Source organism: Argentina silus (assembly GCF_951799395.1).
Source record: "Argentina silus genome assembly, chromosome: 10".
NCBI classification, from domain to species: Eukaryota; Metazoa; Chordata; class Actinopteri; order Argentiniformes; family Argentinidae; genus Argentina; species Argentina silus.
Genome location: NC_139664.1, coordinates 3036413 through 3057674, shown reverse-complemented (window position 1 = coordinate 3057674; position 21262 = coordinate 3036413). Strand labels below are relative to the sequence as shown.

The 21262-nt window shown below is 45.3% G+C and overlaps 2 protein-coding genes across 3 annotated transcripts in view; both read left to right on the top strand.

Annotated features, from left to right (window-relative positions):
• Positions 1 to 2753, top strand: part of syngap1b (synaptic Ras GTPase activating protein 1b) — a gene marked incomplete at its 3' end in the record, with an annotated part of 59628 nt that extends 56875 nt beyond the window's left edge. Inside the window, exon 20 of the mRNA XM_083678136.1 lies at positions 2636 to 2753. Within this exon, the coding sequence (XP_083534262.1) occupies positions 2636 to 2753 (118 nt within the window). The remainder of the gene's footprint in view (positions 1 to 2635) is intronic.
• Positions 2754 to 7595: 4842 nt separating this feature from the next.
• smg5 (SMG5 nonsense mediated mRNA decay factor) lies at positions 7596 to 20426 on the top strand. 2 transcript variants are annotated; one of them, XM_083678111.1, is made up of 22 exons: positions 7596 to 8028; positions 8786 to 8884; positions 9514 to 9637; positions 10534 to 10690; positions 10997 to 11086; positions 11340 to 11429; positions 11779 to 11857; positions 12459 to 12584; positions 12720 to 12788; positions 13153 to 13364; positions 13538 to 13675; positions 13894 to 14766; positions 14932 to 15101; positions 15691 to 15766; positions 16100 to 16278; positions 16748 to 16906; positions 17001 to 17060; positions 17256 to 17415; positions 17624 to 17714; positions 18202 to 18276; positions 18485 to 18623; positions 19041 to 20426. In XM_083678111.1, exons 1-22 carry the CDS (start codon positions 7964 to 7966, stop codon positions 19122 to 19124), a joined length of 3315 nt encoding a protein of 1104 aa, XP_083534237.1. In that variant the 5' UTR covers positions 7596 to 7963; the 3' UTR covers positions 19125 to 20426. The 2 variants fall into 2 exon arrangements, with proteins under 2 accessions (XP_083534237.1, XP_083534236.1); XM_083678110.1 differs by having other exon boundaries at positions 13885 to 14766.
• The last annotated feature ends 836 nt before the right edge of the window (positions 20427 to 21262 follow it).

The window sequence follows — 21262 nt, the reverse complement described above, 5'->3', positions numbered from 1 at the left end:
GTATCTGTCTTGCAGGACAAGATAATGATACCCTTTAGATATCCTTGACATTGTGGGATTATCACATACTGTATACTGTTTGAATCAATCAAACTAACAAGCTTATGACATACAGGTATAACCACCAAACCAAGCAACGATGTGAACATTTCTTTGTGTGCTCGTTAACTTTCTGTGCTTTTATGAAATAGACACGTAAGCAAACACTAGATAAATCATCTTACACCCCAAAGACTTCTCAGTAGCCGATAGCATCATGCTACAATCCAGTTTGTGGTATCCCCAATACCATGGATTGAAGTCTAGTCGTTTCCCGTCCTGAAAACGCCAGCTCTCAAATTTCATTGGTAGGGATGTGGTCGTGCAGTCTGGCTTCTTTAGTGCCTTTGAGTGTATTGTAACAGGGTTTTCAAATAACAAGCGGAGAGGATATTGTCACAAGAATTACGTTGGTTGACAATGCTTCAGAAACACAGTGTAAACCAGATCTAAAAGAACTATGTTGTGTGAGATACAGAGTTACAATATTCTGAATTTTGAGGACTATATAGAACAAGGAAGATACAGTCTCTGGATTTCAAGCCCTGTGGGAGTTGCGTGAATTCTTCAACAAACAAACAAACAAAAAAAAGAGTTAATTAAGGGACTTCCCATTTTTGGACTGGACTTGTGCAATGTTTTCTCTTCTCAATCTCAGAACCGATGTGTGATAAACTGGTGCTATAGAAACAAACGGTGCCATTTCCAAATCTAATATGTGTGTGTCTCAGCACTGCCTCTCACGTTTTCCACTGTCTGTTGTCTCTGTCTGTTACTGTGTAGGCATTTCTTTCAGTATGTATGTCTGTATTTGTCTGTGTTTGTTCCGTGTGTGTTCTTTATGTGCTTATGTTTAAGGGGGTAAGAGAGGACCTGTCAGGGTATGATAGTTCTTAAGGCAACAGTCCTCAACCTCTGTCTCCGCCTACATGCAACCCCTAACATTTGTGTTTGCGGGCTGAGGGGTGGGTATTACCAAATGGAACTTATTTGAATTTTGTGGTAACCGCCCTCAAATTCATCCTCTCATCCTTGGCTTTGGGATTCATTTCAAATAACTAAAATAACTTAAATCGTGAGTGGGAGTTACATTGGCAAAGACCCACCCCTCAGTTCATGAACACAACTGTGGGCGTTGTCACAGATTGAGGAGAGCCGCTTTAAACCAAATAAGGAAAGGAAAAAGTCATGTCAGGTAAATGTTGTTACTGTTTTTCTGATGGTCCCACTCTAACTCAATGAGTTGAGAAACGGTGTTGCCTTCAATGGCATAGATATTGACTGATGAAGTTTGAAAGTTATTGTTGATTTTAGATTTACGGTTTTTACAATTTAACCAGTTTTGGCATCTTTAAATGGTTGACATTTTTTTCAAGTAGAATATTTTTGACCTTCAACACCTAAATGAAATATTTAATTCACTTCCAAAACTGTTGTCATGGCATGTTCTATAAGGGGAGTTTTGTGCCACATAAACAATTTTTGTTTTATTTTGCTGTAGCCAGTTAATTAAAGCCTTAAGTGCCTGGGTTTTAGGATAGTTTCACCCTTTGGCCAGTAGTCAAACAGTTCTCAGACAAATTTGGGTGTGGCAAAGACTTGATTGAGGTCATATATTGGGACAATTACAACTTGCTGTGCCCTTCAGCTGAAGATAATGAATGATAACAAATAATAAGTCAAAGATATTGTTCTGAGCACGATCAGTAAGGAGCTTTTTAGAGCCCACATGAAATGTGGTACACAGAGCACCAAAACAGCAGCTCATTACTCTTGTCTTCACCGGTCCTTGAACACTGTTACACTGTGTTGTCGTATCCCCTCATTTTGTGTACCAACTGTCCATTGTAATCCTTGTGGGTGTGAATTTGGGTTTGTTTTTGTCTTTTTAGCTTCACACTGGTGGTGCTCTGCAACTACTCAACTTACCTGGTCTTGCTCACAGTCTCAAGTGAAACCGACATGCTACAGACAGCCCCCCGCAAGAGTTTCATTAGTTCTGCTGACCCCAATATCGGCCTTATGTAACAGCCGTTATTAGGTTTCAAGTCCATTTACTTGGGTCACTATGCCTCAGCCAATGCTTTTTAGGTCGGTTCTGGGGCACGAGCCGTAACATCGAAAGGGTGAGATTCAGAGATAGTGTTAGATGTAGTGATGAGTGTTGAATTGTGGAATCTGATAATATTCTCAAAAAACTTTGCGTTCACAGTTGGGAGAGAGTTTTGGTGTAATTAGTCTACTGTGTTAAGCTTATAGGGCTGCCTTCTGAGTGACAAACCACTCGTTTTAGTAATAAACATGGGCTTTAAAGCAGCTAGGTTTTGACATCAGTGTGTAGAGATATGGGACGACAGGGTCACTGATGGATAAATGAGCATTGCCATGGATATACCTCAGAGACGCAGAAATTGAGAGACTCAGGTAAACAAGCAATTGCCTCAGAGCTGAATACAAACTGACAAAGTGATGAATCCAACTTTGGAATGACTGCTAGTTGGTCCATCTATCACAAGATCTCTAGCTGTGATTGGATAGCACCTCATCAAGCACCTCCCCCGTTCCTTCTCTCTCTGTCTCCCTTTTCTCCCCCTAGCCACTCACACAGCTTCGTGGAGGACAATCTGGGACCTAATTGGCTGATGCACCATGGGCAGCCCACAGCATGGCCTGGCCATATGTCAAGGGCGCTATCTCGTGACGCGATTGGCTGACAAAGGGAGAAATTGGGGCATTGGTTCCATTCCCCTTTCCTAAAGGATGGTCCAGAGCCACAGCTGACCATGTAAGGATCTGCAGAGTTATTTACCCTACTTTACTTGGGCCCTCTCTCTCTGATTGGATGACTGGACTTTGTGTTTGACGCTTGTGATTGGATATTTGATTTTCTTTTTTAAAGACATGCCAATCACAACCAAAGTGGTTTTGTTGGCTCATCAAGAATGTGAAGAACAGCTATGCAGATTGACATCATTTAACTTTTTGGGATTGACGAGTAAAATGAAAGTAAGTTAGAAGACGGCACATGGCTACAACCAAGAGAGAGGGAGAGATACCGTGGGTAAGATGCATATCAAAGGTGCTCTACTTCTTCTTTCTTGCCTCAATTCTTTTTCTGTGTTCCCACTATTTACCTATATTTGTTGGTTATTTCCTTACCACTCATTGACCATCCCACCCTGACCTCTTGTTGCATTTACTTTCTATCTATTTATCTTTCTATCACTCCCAGACTATTATTTGCCATCCGACTGCCCTCGCCATCTATTTTAACTTCTTCTCCTCCTTCCATGCTTCCCCTATTCATGGTTTATGTTTGGTTCTTTCCGCTATTAGTCTTAGATTTAAAGAAAACTAAATATGCACAGCCTATATAAGTGAAACTGCTTCAAAAGATATCTTGCTTCAAGGAAAACTTGAAATGGACACAAGGCTATGATTTATATTTCTATGATATTGCGTATTCTTACCGTAGTACAAAAAAACTCTTCATTAGAAAATCTTCCTGCGCAGATGTTTATTTCTTGATAATGATAGACTCTTGTATCTGATGAAAGTCCATAAATGATCCATTTTATATCAACCAATTTTTATTAAGACAATCTTATGGAACATTGCCCTTTTTGTGGAGTATGATTGCCCTGGGATTGTGGCGAAAAACACAAACTGTTGTTTTACCTGCTCCCCTCTCAACGATTTGCACGTTGCTGTGACCTATACCCCTCCACTTGTCTCTTATTATTGCTGTAAGAGAGAAAGGAGGCTGGATGTTGTTGTTTTTTTACTTGACAATCGCCGTGGAGCTCTCCATTTACGGACGATCCGAAACACCTTGGATGAGGACATCCTGACCATCATTTTTTTTTTTTTTTTTTTTTTCTATTTCAGTCTCTGGAATGGGCTTATTTGAGCAGAGGAGAGTTAGTCAAACAAATTCAGTGTGGTGGTAAGACAGGATTCTGGAGCAGAGTTGCTTCCAACAACTCCCCTTTTATTTCCTTGTATGGACTCCGATGACACACATCCTGAGTGGAATACCTGTGTCAATGTCCACCTCTGACCACTAAAAAACGACACGTCAAAAATAGAGAGAGAGATTAGACGCTCATGCCTTTGAAGTGAGTGAATGTGTGTGTATATACAGTGTGTGTACAGTCTTTGTGTATATACTGGATATGTATGTGTATATATGGTATGTCTATGTGTACAGTTTGTTTGTTTATGCAGAGTGTACAGTTTTTTCTCGCACTTCTAATCTCTCTCTCTAACACTTGCTGATAGTATGTCTCCTCAAAGTGAACATGTATATGGAGAGGATGGAGAGATTGATGGAGAGATTCACAAGGACAGCTGTCTTGGAAGCACTTTCTGTGCAGACACTGACCATTTTAGCAGGGTCTGTCAATTATCAACACCTATATTATTTAGGATCTCACACATGATATGCCTCTCACATAATATCTGGCTTGCACTCATTTTCTTGTCAACGGAGGCATTTTTGAACTATATTTGAGTGACCAAGCAATGTTTGTACATATATATAGAATAAGACAATATTTCCAGTGACCTCCATCTGCATTCCTTTGAATTCCTGTAACTATTATGATTCTTCCTGGTTATTTGATTTTCAGTTTATGTTCCTACATTATATGTTTGCAATGGTTGTCATTCAGATTTATATATATATATATTTATCCAGACAACCCTTATCTATTACTGCAAATTTAGTTCCCCGAACTCTGCCTCTCATAGACCTCCCTCACCCTTTGTCATGCTGAACGTTTGGTTCGGACCACACAGTTAATTGTGAAGCCACCCATCCACATGAGTGACGCTGCGTCATCCGCCATTACTTGTTTTTTGAATAGGTCCATATTGAGTGTGCCTCAAAAAACGCCAACTCTGTTATCTTTGGCCTTCTGACCCGACATACAGGCCACTCATGTTCATACCCCTTGACAAGCCATAGCCCCACCCCCCCCCCCCCCCTCCCCCCAACCCCCCAACCCCTCTATTGTTGTTTTGAAAAGGACAGACATTCGGGGATTTTGTGTATATCAATGGAAAGAGTGATGTTGAAGAGTGTATTGCCATTGTACATGGATTTGTTATGAATGTGGATATTCTGGTTATTGACTTATTATTGTAATAATGATATGATTATTGCCATTTTGATTTTGTTGATTAATTCCTTTGATGCGGTCAATAATAATTCCATCATTTCTTTTTTTGAATAAGCCGGAATTTATATTTTTCGGGTGGGTGAATCTTGGAGATAGAAATACGTAAATAAATTAATAAATAAACAAATAATTAAATTCTTAACTGAAGATGTGGTGTTTTTGTTTTATCAGTCATCATATGTGCTAATTACAGTCAATTAAGCATCATGTACCATCCTGATCAACAGCACATATTAAGCTCTATGTCAGATTGATAATTACTACAACTGGGGCATATTCAAGGCCTATATCTTGCTATAGGCCGACATTTGTATTGACAGATAAGCACCACAATGACAGAAAACAGCTGTGAGGCTCTGCCCTATATATCCTGTGCTACAAGGGAAGGGCGAGTGCTCTTTCAAGAGCCCGCCCCTGGGTAGAGGTAGCATGACACAGCTGTAGAGTAGGCCTACTCCTACTCTACAGCTGGTCCTCTGTGGCTCAGTTGGTAGAGATTAGATTAGATTAGATTCAACTTTATTGTCATTGTGCAGAGTACAAGTACAGAGACAACGAAATGCAGTTGCAAGAGCATGGTGCGAACAACACTTAGGTTGTGGGTTTGATTCCCGCTGGGACCATATATACTGAAATGTATGCACTCACTGCAATGTAAGTCGCTTTGGATAAAAGCGTCAGCGAAATGGCTTATATTATTGTTGGCCTTTTCTCAATTGTTAGGAATACGACTCTTTGTGTCCTACTCAAAACGCATTGGAAGAGGAGATCTAGGTTCCTCCCCATACATATTCTCCTCCAATGATTTTTGAGAAGAAGCGAGTGGCACAGAAGTTGATAGTCCTGGTAAATAGCTCCCTCAAACCAACTTTTTTAACACACATACACTCACTGAAACACGTAATACACTAACTGCCACACGTGCAAGTTCGCAGCTGGTGTGCACTACCCTCTGGAGCCTGTGGCTCCCCAGACACAGGACCCCAGCCTGCTGTCCATGTCCAGGAGCCTCTGACTGCCTCCCTGCTGGCTGCCGCTCCTCCTGAGGAACAGAAGCAGATGTTGGGTGATTCTATTCACGAAGTTTGTTTATTTGGATCCCTACGGGAACCTGTTACTGTTACTGACTGTTTTATTCTCCATCCCTCCAGGTGAGCATCTCTTCTCATTAATCCAGAATACGCACTCCCGTCCTGCTGAGAATATCCCTGGCATGCTGCTGGAGATGGACAACTTGGATCTGCGCCACATGCTGGAGTCTCCAGAGTTCCTTGCTCCAAGGTGGATGAACTACTTGGCTAAGGAGGCTGCACAGAAATCTGGCCCCAACAAAGCTAGAGTTCCAAGTGGCTAACACAAGAGATGGAGACATTGAAACCTGAAAAACTAGAGGAACATTTTAAAAACGTAAAACTCTCAAAATACTGTAAAATATCAATTTAAAAATGACCATGATTGACTCTGCTACATGTATAGAAAAGGGTTAGCTGGATCTTGATGATAATAGGACAAATAGAAAATTAAGGTTTGAAAAATGTGAAGATGAAACACAATTCCATTTACATAATTGTATTGAGTCAGCGATCAGACTGTTGTGTACAGACTGATATGTGCATGTTGGAAAGTAATTTGGATGAAAACCTCTGACTGTGGTAAATTCTCAAACACTTAATATATAAACATTTTGTTTTTTCTTCAGAGGCCAAAACATCTCGCTCTCTGCTTATAGATCTGGGCCAAACATAACATTTGGAACAGAAAGGCTTGATGTGCCTGAGAAAAATCCATGTGACTTTTGACTAGAGTTGCATGAGCATGGAGACAGACAATTTTAAATATCTTACATTTCACTCCATATGCACCAAAATGCAGTTTATGCGCCAGATATGGTCCTGACTGCCACCAACATGGCTTGAGAGAGAGCTGTAAGGGTTGCTTGATCCTGTGCTGCAGAGGCAAGTTTGGACTAGTGCAAGTAGGGTTTAGGCACAAGTGCTCTACCACCTCTGCCACAAACGCCTGGCAATGGATGAAGGCAGTAGTGAAGATCCAAGTTATACGTAGAAAATACACACCTATAGGGCTTTTCACACTGCAGTTTCTTAGCCTAGGGCTATATTTAGCCCAGGGACCAGACTGGCTAGCTTATCCTCGATTCACACACGAATTTGTTAACCCTAGGTTTAGTGTTAACCCTCGGCTAAACGCAGCGTGAAAAATCCTGTGTTTGTTTTAATTTTTCAATTCTTTTTTTTTTTTTTTTGTATCCTAGAGGGTTTAAACAGAGGAATCTGGCAACCCAGAGACCCCGCGAACACGAATGTCTGACACGAAGTCTCGCGTTATTCGAGCGGTCGCTGTCTGTGTGGAATAATGGCCGCCCTCGTAGCGATGCCTGGGACGGGGAACAACACAATAAACATATCAGAGCGTGATAGCTGACCGGGAATTAACGAAAATATTCAGGCACTCCCTCTCCATCCCGGTTTCCGAGCGGATGGGCAGAGGGGGTTTTGCCAAGGGACAAAAGACACGAAAGCGACTCAGGTTAGGTGGCTAGTAGGAAAGGAGAGCTAGCGTAGCTAGCTAACTAACTAGCTAGCCACAGTCAACACGGTTGTCAGTGTCATTGCCCGGCGGGGAAGCAAGCCCGAGCAACCCTGACGAGTGTGGGTTCGTAGGGGGTGTGATCGCTCCCTCCACCGTTGGACCGGGTGTGTGACTCGACGCTACGTGCTAAAATGAGTGGACCGGGGCAGGATAGCGAGCCGGAGGCTAAAGTCCTCCTCATCAAGCGGCTGTACAGGTGAGGCCATTTTTGCTTGTGAACAAAATAGCTAACTAGCTAACTGGACAGTCACTTGTTTGTCAGTTATGTTGCCTGCTGCCGTCGGTAAACTAGTTGCTAGTTCGCCAGCTAGCCACATTATAGCTAACTGGAGTTCGCTGGCAGTTCAAGCTGGCAATGCCAGGTTACGGTAGCTAGTAGGTGGCAAGCTAACTATCCAGCGAACATCCAGCAACAGTCAGTTTCGTAGTAGGCTGCTAGCTACCTATTAAACCAGCTGGGCTGGTCATATTTGTTGGCCTGTCGTACCGGTCTTTTCAAAATTGGCACTCTTCACTGACAGGGAGGTGACTAGGTAGTGGTTTGAATATAGCTGGTTATCTTGCTAGCTACCTAGCAGCTATAAAGGGAAATGAAACAGAAAGAGGTCCTTAGATGGGCATAGCTAGCTGGTTTAGGAATTACTGACACTAGGTTGGTTTTGGCGCCTGATATGCCCATTTTAAGTACCTTTTAGTAACCATGTCGTACTATATAATACATACTATTGAATACACCTCGTTGAACCTTGATTTGACAGGAAGACCTACTCACTGTTAACGGGAAAGCAGTAGGCAGACAGACAGCCTTACATTGATGGTAATGACTTCCTGTAGTGATCACAGCCAGTCATTCAGTTTAATTTCCAGCCATTTAACTATAAAGAAGTCCAGGTTTGGCCTTTAGTTTGTTTTGTTGCAATCATAAGGGTCAATACTCTCTCTTGCATGCCTAGGGCTGTGGTAGAGTCTGTGCACAAGCTGGATGTCATCATTGGTAGCAAGTCATCATACAGAGAGGTCTTCAAGCCTGAGAACATCAGCCTTCGCAACAAGTAAGTTTACCTCTACTCCTTCACTAACACACCATAGGTCAGTCAGAGGGATTGCACAACAACGGGGTTCACCATTCACATGACATGATTTCATTACAACTCTTGGTAGCTGATAGACATTTAAGTCCTATCTTTTAGGCTGATCCTGAGAAGGGCACCTCATCTCTGCTCTCATGGTGTTATAGACATGTCAGTACTGTATGTGATATTAGCTGTGGGTGATAATGACATCTGTAACATTACCTCTGTGTAGACTCAATTACAACGTAATTGTAGGCATACAGTATCAGTCAAAAGTTTGGACACAAACTTGCCAAGAGTGTGCAAAGCTGTCATCAAAGCAAAAGGTGGCTACTTTGAAGAATCTAAAATATAAAACATATTCTGGTTTGTTTAACACTTTTTTGTTTACTACATAATTCCATATTTCTTCCTTCATAGTTTTGATGTCTTCAGTATTAATCTACAATGTAGAAAATAATTTTAAAAAAATAAAGAAAAACCATTGAATGAGAAGGTGTGTCCAAACTTTTGACTGGTACTGTATGTATGGGATTCATATGTGGACAAATGTGCAAATTACATTAGTGTGGGCAACACCAGACTGGTCCCCTCCTCTTTGTGCCCAGGTTGAGGGAGCTGTGTGTGAAGCTGATGTTCCTGCACCCAGTAGACTACGGCCGCAAGGCCGAGGAGCTGCTCTGGAGGAAGGTCTACTACGAGGTCATCCAGGTCATCAAGACCAACAAGAAGGTAGCTACTACTGACCCACTCCATCTCAGTAGCTACTGACCCACTCCATCTCAGTAGCTACTGACCCATATATAGCTACTGACCCACTCCATCTGGGTTTATTGTGTCTGTGCCCCAGGCCCAGGCCTGGAGGGATGCTGGTGTTGTAATGTTCCTTTGAAATCAAGCTGTCCTGACTAACGTTTTAGAATGTGGACCTATTGTTGGACTCCGCGGCCAGTGTTCAGAGACTGCTGATCCTCCAGACTTATTCCTTGCACACACACACACACACACTATATATATATATATATATATATATGCCATTTAGCTGACGCTTTTATCCAAAGTGACTTACATTGCAGTGAGTGCATACATTTCAGTATATATGGTCCCAGCAGGAATCAAACCCACAGCCTAAGCGTTGTTAGCGCCATGCTCTTCCAACTGAGCCACAGAGGACGCATTCTCTTCTCTCATCTAAATGCCTTCTTCTCCTCTTTTCCCCCCCTCATCTCTCCTCATCCCCCCTGCCTACACCTCCCTTTCCCCCCCTCATCTCTCCTCATCCCCCCTGCCTACACCTCCCTTTCCCCCCCCTCATCTCTCCTCATCCCCCCTGCCTACACCTCCCTTTTCCCCCCCTCATCTCTCCTCATCCCCCCTGCCTACACCTCCCTTTCCCCCCCCTCATCTCTCCTCATCCCCCCTGCCTACACCTCCCTTTCCCCCCCCCTCATCTCTCCTCATCCCCCCTGCCTACACCTCCCTTTCCCCCCCCCTCATCTCTCCGCATCCCCCCTGCCTACACCTCCCTTTCCCCCCCCTCATCTCTCCTCATCCCCCCTGCCTACACCTCCCTTTCCCCCCTCATCTCTCCTCATCCCCCCTGCCTACACCTCCCTTTCCCCATGCAGCACATTCACAGTCGCAGTGCCCTGGAATGTGCCTACAGGACTCATCTGATTGCTGGTGTGGGCTTCTACCAGCACCTGTTGCTCTACATCCAGTCCCACTACCAGCTGGAGCTGCAAGACTGTATCGACTGGACCCACGTCACTGACCCCCTCATCGGTGAGAGATGGACACATATACACACGGACACGCACGCACACACACACGGACGCACACACACAGACACACACACGGGTAGACCATACAGTAGGGCTTCAACCGCAGCGTCTACCACAGCAGATGTTCAGCACCTCACATACTTTAAAAACACTAAAAACACAGGTATGCCAAGAAAATAAGCTGATGTTCCAGTGGGTGTCATTTCTGTTGCATATTAACTGACTGAGTTCATCTGTTTTGTTTTCGGCGGACCTCGTTAGGAAGTGAGAATGTTGTTACGTGTAACTGGTTGCTTTGTTCCTGCAGGCCGGAAGAAGCCTGTATCAGCCACCCCCAAGGAGATGGAGTGGGCACAGATGGCCTGCCATCGCTGCCTCGTCTACCTGGGAGATCTAGGTAACCCTTTACCTCTCTCTCTAACTCTCTCTTACCTCTCTCGCCTAACTAAACCGATTTTAGTGGAAGAAAAACAACCGTAATTTAAATCTGTATAATATGTGTCGATTGTCCGAGCCTGTCTGCGAAGTACAGACATTGTTCCTCACGCAATCTTAAGGTCACCTCGACTTCCCTGCAAAGCAAGGTTGTTGTTGTTTTTTTGAAGGGTTGACAGTTTGTTTGAATGTTTTTATTTGAATGTCTTCTGCAGCTCGTTATCAGAACGAGTTGGCTGGGGTGGAGGCTGAGCAGCTGTCAGAGCGCTTCTACCACCAGGCCTTGTCCGTCACACCACACGTAGGTGAGTGACCACCACCCTTTACCGGCCCTCCCTCCTCACATCCCTTTAAACCACCGTATTTAACACCAGAAACGCCTGACTCGTGAACTAGACGGATTATGAACGGGTTCCTATTGGTTGTTGAAATGTTTGAGCTGTTGGAGGGCCGCACGGGCCAGGAGAGGGCAGCCTTAGCCCCTGTTTTAGTCTCGTGTGATCCTTGACCAACATTAGAGACGTGTTTTTCTCTGCAGAGGGTTTCTCCCGTAGAACCAATGATTCAGCAGAAATGTCAACAACACTTGGCTGTGGCCGTCCGAAGCGGGAGAGCAACTTAAATTCCCTGATATTGACTTATGTTATTTTACAGGAATGCCTTTCAATCAGTTGGGTACGCTGGCAGGGAGCAAATTTTACAACGTGGAGGCCACCTACTACTATCTACGCTGGTGAGAGGAGAGACATATAGCAAATACTACCACACCATATACAGTACCAGTCAAAAGTTTAGACACACCTTCTCATTCAATGGTTTTTCTTTATTTTTTTTAAAATTATTTTCTACATTGTAGATTAATATTGAAGACATCAAAACTATGAAGGAACACATATGGAATTATGTAGTAAACAAAAAAGTGTTAAACAAACAAGAATATGTTTTATATTTTAGATTCTTCTAAGTAGCCACCTTTTGCTTTGGTGACAGCTTTGCACACTCTTGGCACGGTGTGTCCAAACTTTTGACTGGTACTGTACATATGCCTGTAGATGTCCTATCAGAACTATGGCATATCACCTGTCCTTCACTATTCTATTACTGAGCGTGTCAATCTAGTTTCACAGCTTGGAATAAGTATCGTCATGTTGTTTAGTTTTGTTCTCTGTCCTGTTCTGACATTTAACTAGCTCATGGGGGTGAATGTTATTTGAATGGATTCACCAATCCTTCCCCCACTATGTCGATCGACACAGTCAGAGCTAGATCTGATTTATGGATCCAGAAACTTCAATCCCCGATGATGATTTTTCCTCTGCCACCATGTTTGACAGTATACAGTCGGAGACTCCCTTTGAAGGTGCCTATGGCAACCTGAAGCGTCTGTTTGACAAAGCTGCCAAGATGTACCACCAGGTGAAGAAACAGGAGATGAAGAAGCTGTCGCCATCACGACAAAGGTGGGACTCGAGCCCTCTGCTCTGAACTGACAACCGCTGGAACATCAGCTTAAAGCCTCATCATATTTAACATGCCATTTAGCCCAACGCTAAATTTACAGAAAGTTATGCTTCTACTATCGCTTTTCTCTTCAGATCTAAAGACATCAAGCAACTCCTGGTGAGCTTCATGTACCTGCAGAGTTTATTACAGCCCAAGAACAGGTGAGGACTCACCATCACACACACCTGTGTCTTATTGACACTATAATGCCCTGCTCTCCAACCTTTTCAAGGCGAAGATTTACTTTTACATTTACATTTATGGCATTTAGCAGACGCCTTTATCCAAAGCGACTTACAACAAATACATTGGTTTAAGTAAGTGAATCATCTATCCATCAGTCATCATAAGATAAAGTAATCAATGCTCGGACCAGGGGCCATAGGCAGTCACAATGCTAGAAGAAGGAAACTTTCTTTTATTTATTTTAAAAAAAAGAAATTAAGATCACTTTTGAAGTCAAAATGTAAGCTAAGATCTACTTTTCCTCACTCTTTTTCCCACTCTTTTCCTCCCTGGATGTAGTCTGATGGAGACGGAGCTGACGTCCCTGTGCCAGTCGGTGCTGGAGGACTTCAACCTGGTGCTGTTCTACCTGCCTTCCCCACCCCAAGGCGCCCAGTCCCCTAGCGAGGAAGAGGAGGAGCACGACTCGCCCTGCGCCCTGCTCCCCGATGCCCTCGTCTTCAAAATGGTGGTCACTTGCCTCATGGTGGTGCACAGCCTCAAGAGGGGAGGTTAGTGGAGCCGTGGAGACGATAATGTCTGTTATCGCAAAACCTTACAGCATCGTGATAACATTTTTTATTGTTATAGTTAAAGTTAAATATAGATAAAGTTAAACTTCACGTTTTTTGTTGGGCGTTGCGTTGTTTCTTGGTCGTTGAATTGCAGTGTTGACCTTTACTAGGGTCCAAGCAGTACAGTGCGTCCATTGCCTTCACGCTGGCCCTCTTCTCCCACCTGGTCAACCACGTCAACATCCGCCTGCAGGCCGAGCTGGAGGAGGGGGAGACCCAGGTGCCCCCGCTGCAGACCGACAACGCAGGTGAGAGGACCGGACAGGTCTGGCAACCCACAGTCAAGACATGAGTTTAAATTACTGAGCAAGATTTATAAACAAACTTTAGAAACATCACTGCCCACTTTTGACCCTTGGGTCACATTTTGCAGTGTTATTGTTATTATTATTATTATTTTATTAGCCTTATTGCATGGTGAGTTGTGTATTAATTCTACTCTGGTGGTTTGTCCCAGATGATCCAGAAAGAGACTTGACTGGCCTGCTGACCTCTGAAGAGAGGCCCCTGCAGAACGGCTCCCTGGAGCAAGAGGAAGAGGAGGAGGAGGAGGAGGACGAAGAGGAGAAAGACAAGGAGGCCAAGAAGGAGGGCGAGCGTAAGCGGGCGGAGGAGGAGAAGCAGAAGCAGAAGAAGAAGTACGCCCGCCTCTCCATGCTCCGCCGCCGCCGCTGCGCCCGCAAGGAGGAGGACGAGAGCGACCTGAGCGAGGGCTTCGAGAGCGACGAGGAGGAGGCGGAGGAGGAGAGGAGGGAGAGGAGGGGCCGAGCCGACTCGGGCGGGGCCTCCTCCGGACCCCCGCTGAACGCCTCTTCCCTCGGGAAGGTCAGCAAGAGGGAGGACGGCAGCTGGGGAAGCGGGTCCGAGGAAGAGGAGGAGGAAGGCGGCACGGCGTTCGACGTGGAGACCGACTCGGACATGAACAGCCAGGAGTCCCGTTCCGACCTCGAGGACATCGACGATCCGGAAAACCTGGAAAACCAGCCCCGGGAACACCAGGACGAGGAGGAAGAGGACGAGCAGCCCAGCCCCAGGGAGGACGGCGACAGGGACACGCCCCCAGCCACCAACGGGCCTCTGCTACCCAGCGACCCCAGCATCAGCAGTAACCTCCAGGCCATGTCCTCCCAGCTCTTTCAGGCCAAGCGCTGCTTCCGTCTGGCCCCCACCTTCAGCAACGTGCTGCTGAGGCCCCAGGGCTCGTCCTCCAGCAACCCCACCCCGACCCCCACCGACCCTGACGTGTCCTCCACCACCCCCTCCCAGGAGACTCCTCCTCCCCCGGGGGAATCGCCCTGCGACGCTAGCCCCACCACTGCCAACGGAACCAGCGACAACGGTCTGTAACCCTGAGAGTTTCCTTAACACAGATTAAGACTAGTCCTAGACTAAATTACATTTTTAAACCGTTAAAGGACTGTGTAGGCTAGATAGACACTTATGATACAGATCATGCTAATTGATTCACATATTGATTGACTGCTATGCTATGTTCTCTCCTTAGAGGTCGATTCCGATTCAGAGGGCAGTGTGCACAGTAACCAGTCAGTTCACAGTGAGAAAACCCTCTCTGAGAGATTGGAGATTTTGACCAATCAGGGGCTCATCCAGGTGGTGAAGGTGTTTGTGGATTGGCTGAAAACAAACACAGACATTATCGTCATGTGTGCACAGGTAAGGTTCACTAATCCAAACTGATTTGATTCAGTTCAATGCAACATATTAACAATCCGTATCAGCATTACTATTTGTACTTGGTCGAAAACACACTTTAAAGTACTTCAGCTGCACTTTTCTGACAATGGAAGCTATGAAATACTCACAGAAGAGCCCGCCACAAGCTATATCACGGACACCTCAAATACTTTCAAAATATTTCACCCAGGTCTGTAGGGATTCTTTTTAACAAGGTGTCACTTCTGGATTGCATTTTCAAAAAATGACTTGTGTTTATTCATGTCAAAATGCGCTAAATGTACTGCTAAAAAACCCTGAATTATCTGAGGAACGTAATAATGTGTTAACTTTCACTTCCGCTGATGTCGTTGGCGATCAAAGACAGTTACTCTATCATTACTAAATATCAGTTTCGTTTGCTCTGAAATGTTTTAATGGTGGCGGAGCCGAGTCGACAATGGCACGGTGCCCCTCTTCCATTCTTTGGGGAGAACCCTGATCTACACTCATCATCATTATTATTAGTATTATCATCATTGTGTAGATAATAATTAAGTTGCTAATTGACCTCTCTCCGTGTGTGTAGAGTTCTCAAAGCCTGTGGAACAGACTCTCTGTGCTGCTCAACCTTCTCCCCGATGGGAGCAAGATGCTGGAAGCAGGTGAGTTAGTTACACAAGTGAATGGGAGACTAGAAACACTCTTCCCTATTCTCTCTATTGGAAAGCAAGCAATCTCTCTCTCTGTTATGTTTAATTTTACCCTCTCGTTCCATCTCCTCTCTCTCTCTCTCTCCTCCCCCTCTCTCCCTCCCTCCCCTTCTCTCTCTCTCTCTCCCCCTTCCTCCCCTTCTCTCTCTCCCTCCCTCCCTCCCTCCCCTCTCTCTCTCCCCCCCTCCCTCCCCTTCTCTCTCTCCCTCCCTCCCTCCCCTTCTCTCTCCCTCTCCCTCCCTCCCTCCCCCCCTCCCTCCCTCCCTCTCCTACTCTCTGTCGTAGAGCTGGGTCTGAATGTGAGAGAGGTGACGGAGCTGCTGGGTGAGTGTGAGCAGCCCGGCCTGGTCCAGACCCTGCTGCTGCCCGAGGACCTGGCACTGCGCCACCTCCCTGCCCTCAGCCTGGCACACCGCCGCCTTGACTTCGCCCGCCAGAGACCCTCCCTCAGCCCCCAACAAGAGGTAGGTATACTCACAACACACACACACACACACACACACACACACACACACACACACACACCCCCACACCTACCAGCAGAATTAAACTCAAAATTAAACACTTTAACTTAAACCGCCAGAGCCTCTACTCGGCCTCATACAGCAGGCACACACACACACACACACACATACACACACACACACACACACACACACACACACACACTTTAATTGGTGCAACCACACCTAGGAGGCTACACCTGACTTTGATTTGTCGCTGATACTGCCATTGAACTCTGTGTAACCCATTTTCTTCCTCTTTTCTCCCCACTGCTTGTCTCTCTTTCTGCTGTCTTTTTTTCCCTCTCTTTCCCCCTCCTCCTCTCATTTCTATTCATCTCCCCACACACTGTCACTGCCTCTGCTGCCCTATCCCTCTTCTTTTCACCCTGTCTCCCCCCCCCCCCCCCCCTTAATTTCTATCTCCCAGTGTGTAGTGCGAGTATGTTGCATCCGCAGTTTTGGCCACTTCCTCACCAATCTCCAGGGCAACGTGCTGCACTTCAACCCAGAGGCAGGCATCTTCACGAGCATCAGCCAATCAGAGCAGGACAACCTGGTGCAACAGGCCAAGGCCCAGTCCCGCATGGTAAGTGGCAGCTTAAATAAGTGTCCTGAAGTTACGGGACGGTGTCATGTGGCCTTAAAATGAGTGTGTGTGTGTGTGTCTTGTCTGTCTCCAGGCCGAAGAGGAGGCTCGGCGAAACCGCTTGATGAGAGATATGGCTCAGCTCCGTCTACAGGTCTGTAGAAATAACAGAACAAATGAAACCTTGGTGGTCTTGGTATAAAACGCTTGGGGTGAATTTAATAAGATCGCTGGCTGCATGGTGGTGGTGGTGGGGGACGGGGGGGGGCTATCCATTTAGCTGTATATTACCATTATCCCCAATCCAACATTCCACTAAGATCAGGGGGTTGTTCTGTCTGTGCTGCAGTTGGAGGTGTCTCAGCTAGAGGGCAGTCTTCAGCAGCCCAAGGCCCAGTCGTCCATGTCTCCCTACCTGGTGCCAGACACGTCAGCTTTGTGCCAGCACCTTAACCTCCTCAGGAACCTGGCTGGCAGCGGCTGTTTCATCATCATCATCCCCCGCACAGGTGAGCCCCAATGCCCTCTCCCAGGAAAGACGAAAAGATTAAGAGGATTTTATATTCCTTGACTTCGATTCTTGGCTGTGGATTCTGTATGCGTTTCTTGATTGTATGCATGGTCGTACGACAGACTCTGTGAGGCTTGCTCAAAGCATTTGTTTTGCCGTTAACAGGGGGAGGTATTAACTCATGGGTGACTTGTTTTGTGCTTCAGTGATTGATGGACTTGACATGCTCAAGAAGGAAAATGCCGGAGCGAGGGATGGGATCCGCTTCCTGGAGTCTGAATTCCGCAAGGGCAACAGGTGTGTCAACCCTAACATGTGACCTCTGATTAGAGGCAAGATAAGACCACAACAACAACCAGCAGAACAAGCCGAAGCAGCGCTGGGTTTCATCCCTATCATTCCAAGGATTCCATGCTGTCTGTGTGTGCCCGTGTGTGTCTCGAAATGTTTAGAATGTTCATGTGGGTTATATAATTTCACAGAAAAATGTCGTGTCAGCTCTCAGAATTTCCTGACTTATATTTGCAAACGTTGCTGTCGAGGTCCACATAGCCTTGACTTTGATCGCTGGCGTTCACCTAAAACGATTTATGACGATCATCTTGTAACAAAAGTCTTTGGAAATGTCTTGTGATCGTCCAAATTAACAAAATAGTGTTTCCTGCCACAAACCAGTGGTGAACCGCATTCAAGCAAGAATTGGAAGCAAGAAGTGGGTCCTGGCTTTACTTAGAAACACTGATCTAGTAGTTAACCCTCTTCTCTTCCCTCCCCGCTACTCCAGGTACATCCGCTGCCAGAAGGAGTCAGGAAGGAGTTTCGAGAGAGACAAACTGAAACGGCAGGACATTGAAGCCTGGTAAGCCTTACCTCACTCAATCTCTACATTTGTATTGGTCTTCTTTCAAATACTTAGTATTTACTAAGTGTTTAATACTTTACTAAGTATTTAATACTTAATAGCGGCTTTTTCATCCGAATGTTTCAAAAGTGGTGAAAAGTCTCATGCGCGTCAATGGAAGATAGTCTACCGTGGTAGTAGTCATTTTATGTCCTCTGGTTTTTAGGCACCTTTATAAGATGGTGGACAGCTGTCGCCAGCTAACAGTCTCCCAGAGCAATGGAGACGAAGACACGGCTGGCATGGTAACTATTCTGACTGGTCACTCTGTGGAGGAGCTGTGCACCAGATCAGCACCTATGAAGGTCAGTGAACAGCGGTGCACATCGCAAAATACTGTACATTCAGACCCTCAGGCCAGTAGCTTCAATGGGATTGGATTTTCTTTTCCAACCCTGTGATATTCCCTTGAAAAGTGTTGCGGTACACCCTGCCCAAGTGAGCAAGGTTTGTCAACTAGGTTCAGCTGTCGTGTATGTATTTTTCGTTTATCATCTGGGTTAAAACGCTTTCATACATATCCCTGTTGGGTACATTATGTCATGCATAGACATTTTTAGAGAGCAGGATCCCTTTGAAAAAAAAGATTTTCCCTCTCAATGATTTTGACTTTGGTCATTGGTGCCAGGGGTGGGATCCCTTTTAGAATGGACTTGACATATTTGTCTCAAGAATGAGAAACGTAATTGCTCCCCCTCTTTGTCTTGTCTCCCTGGCAACAGTCGGCCATCCAGGCAGTGGCTGCCGCGGGCATGGAACTGAAGAACATGGTAGAGTTCTACCGGCAGTGGAAGGAGATTGGCTGAGAGCACTGGGGGGGCAAGGTCGGCACGACGGACAGCTGATCACACACTCACTCCCTCTCTCCCACTCTATTGCTCTGTCTGTATCTGCGTCTCCAAGGAAAATCAACGAAACGAAAGGAAGATGGAAGAGAAAGAAATAGTGAAAAGCTACAGGGTGGAAAAGTTAAACAGTGGGGGAAAGAAAAGGCGAGAAATGGGGGCAATAAGAAAGGGGGCTATAAGAAACTGCAGATCCCCCCCCCCCAAACCCCTAAACATAAAGAAGCGACCCCTAGAGGTCGAGGTGAGAAATGGTGGGGGACGCTACACACTTGTGTCCCTGGTTCACATCCTAACCAGGCGTATACTGTATATGATAGAAACAAGTACATCCGTGTCGAGAGAGAACCACACACACACACATTCACGCTCAGATAAATCCATTGATATAAATATAATAGAGCTGTGTTTTTGGATTTCCGTTTCCTCCTCCTTTCCCTCTGTTTGTGTTGTTGAGAAGGGGGCACAAAGTCGGCCCTACAGCTGGGTCTGATTTGGTAAGGCAGGGGTGCGTGGGTCAACTCTAGAGAGAGAGAGAGAGAGAGGGAGGGAGAGAACACCCCTGGTTTAACATCTGTGCCTTGCCTGACATGACATGACACAACGGGATCTTGTAGCTCGTAGGGTTACAGAGAGGGGGTTCAGGTTAACGGATGGACACTTCTCCGGGATTGTTTTTCTTTCCTATGTGGCTAATCTGTTGTTTTTTTCCCTTTTTTTTTGTTTTTTTTTGCGGTGTACTTTTGTGACCAGTGACTAATGTATTGTGTTATCTGTGTATGGAGAAGGAAAAAAAACAAAAACAAACGGTGCCGTGTTTATGATTTTAATTTGGATTTTATTTTTGTACCCAAATGTACTTTATTTAGCTTTTTGTAAGCTGTGCTGAATACACAGGAATGTTGGGGAAGGAATGTGGGCTGTTGTCTTGTAGTGTTCCCTAAATCAGTCTGAATCCTTCTATTCTCAAGAAACTAGTCCTGACTTTGTCAAGGGGGCATTTTTATGGATTGGTACAGTCGACCGGGGACCAGCGTTCTGCTGTCACTAGTCCCTTCGGAGAGAGGGGCCCAGCGACTGTTCCAATGTCGCAGTGCTGGGGAAATTGGGTGAGGTGTTTGTGTTTTTGACCCCTGTGAACTCCTAGTATATCTCAACTACTGTCACTACTCCATCTTAACTGTCCCATCATGCACAGTGCAAAGAAAAAACAGTGTATGTGTGTGTGGCCACGCATTGAACAATAAAAATAAGTCATTTAAAGTGTTGTGTTTCTCTCTGTTAGCAGCAACAGTCCACTGATGGCAGTAGAATTGTTTTGCCATACATTCATACGTTTTTTTCATATTTGTCTTTGAATTGACAATTATTGTTGATTTCTCCATGTTCCTAAGTCAGTACAGCTGTTAAACCGTGGTAATCAATTCAACAGTAACAGATGCAGCCCCAAACTGATGATGCGTCATGTGCCACTATAGTTAGTGTAACTGACCTAATTTAATTACTCTGTTCAATACTCAACTAAAAACCCTTTTCAGTTCAGTGGTTCATCTGGCAGTCTGGGTCCCCTCTGTGTGCTATCCCCTTCTCTGGTGCCGGGGTGGGGGGTGCCCCTCACTGACCTGGGCCCAATGCCCACCATTCTGCATGGCACGGCAGAGAGTGACCAATCCCCTGACAGCAGGGTCAGCGCCACCCCAGCAGAAAATGGCTGGCACCACGTCGGCCCACTTTTCAGGGGGGAAGTGCAGGCAGACCCTGTTCCTGTGCCCAGATGAACTCCAGGAACTTTAGAGATGGCCACCGCTGGCTATAACACAAACTATATATACAACAACTTGTACAGTTTCAGCTGTGCACACAACAAACTTATTGTTCTTTTAATTTGTTTCAAATTGTATTATTCTTTGTATTGAAATAATGATAGTGAAACCAGAAACAGAGACAGAAACCAACCATGGTAGAAAAACCATAATGAAGAATATATATTTTAGATAATCACCAAGAGGCAAAATGCAAACTACCATGGAATGGACCTGCAAATGTACAATGTGACAGGCTGTGTTGCTTAAAAAAAATAGATGGGCATATCATATCAG

What these genes read in the sequence shown, in the direction of transcription:
- smg5 (XM_083678110.1), top strand. Translation starts at nt 7,964, where the DNA reads ATGAGTGGACCGGGGCAGGATAGCGAGCCGGAGGCTAAAGTCCTCCTC. An exon ending in TGGCTCAGCTCCGTCTACAG is followed by an intron (nt 17,061 to 17,255) that starts GTCTGTAGAAAT and finishes TCTGTGCTGCAG; the next exon opens with TTGGAGGTGTCTCAGCTAGA. An exon ending in CATCATCATCCCCCGCACAG is followed by an intron (nt 17,416 to 17,623) that starts GTGAGCCCCAAT and finishes TTTGTGCTTCAG; the next exon opens with TGATTGATGGACTTGACATG.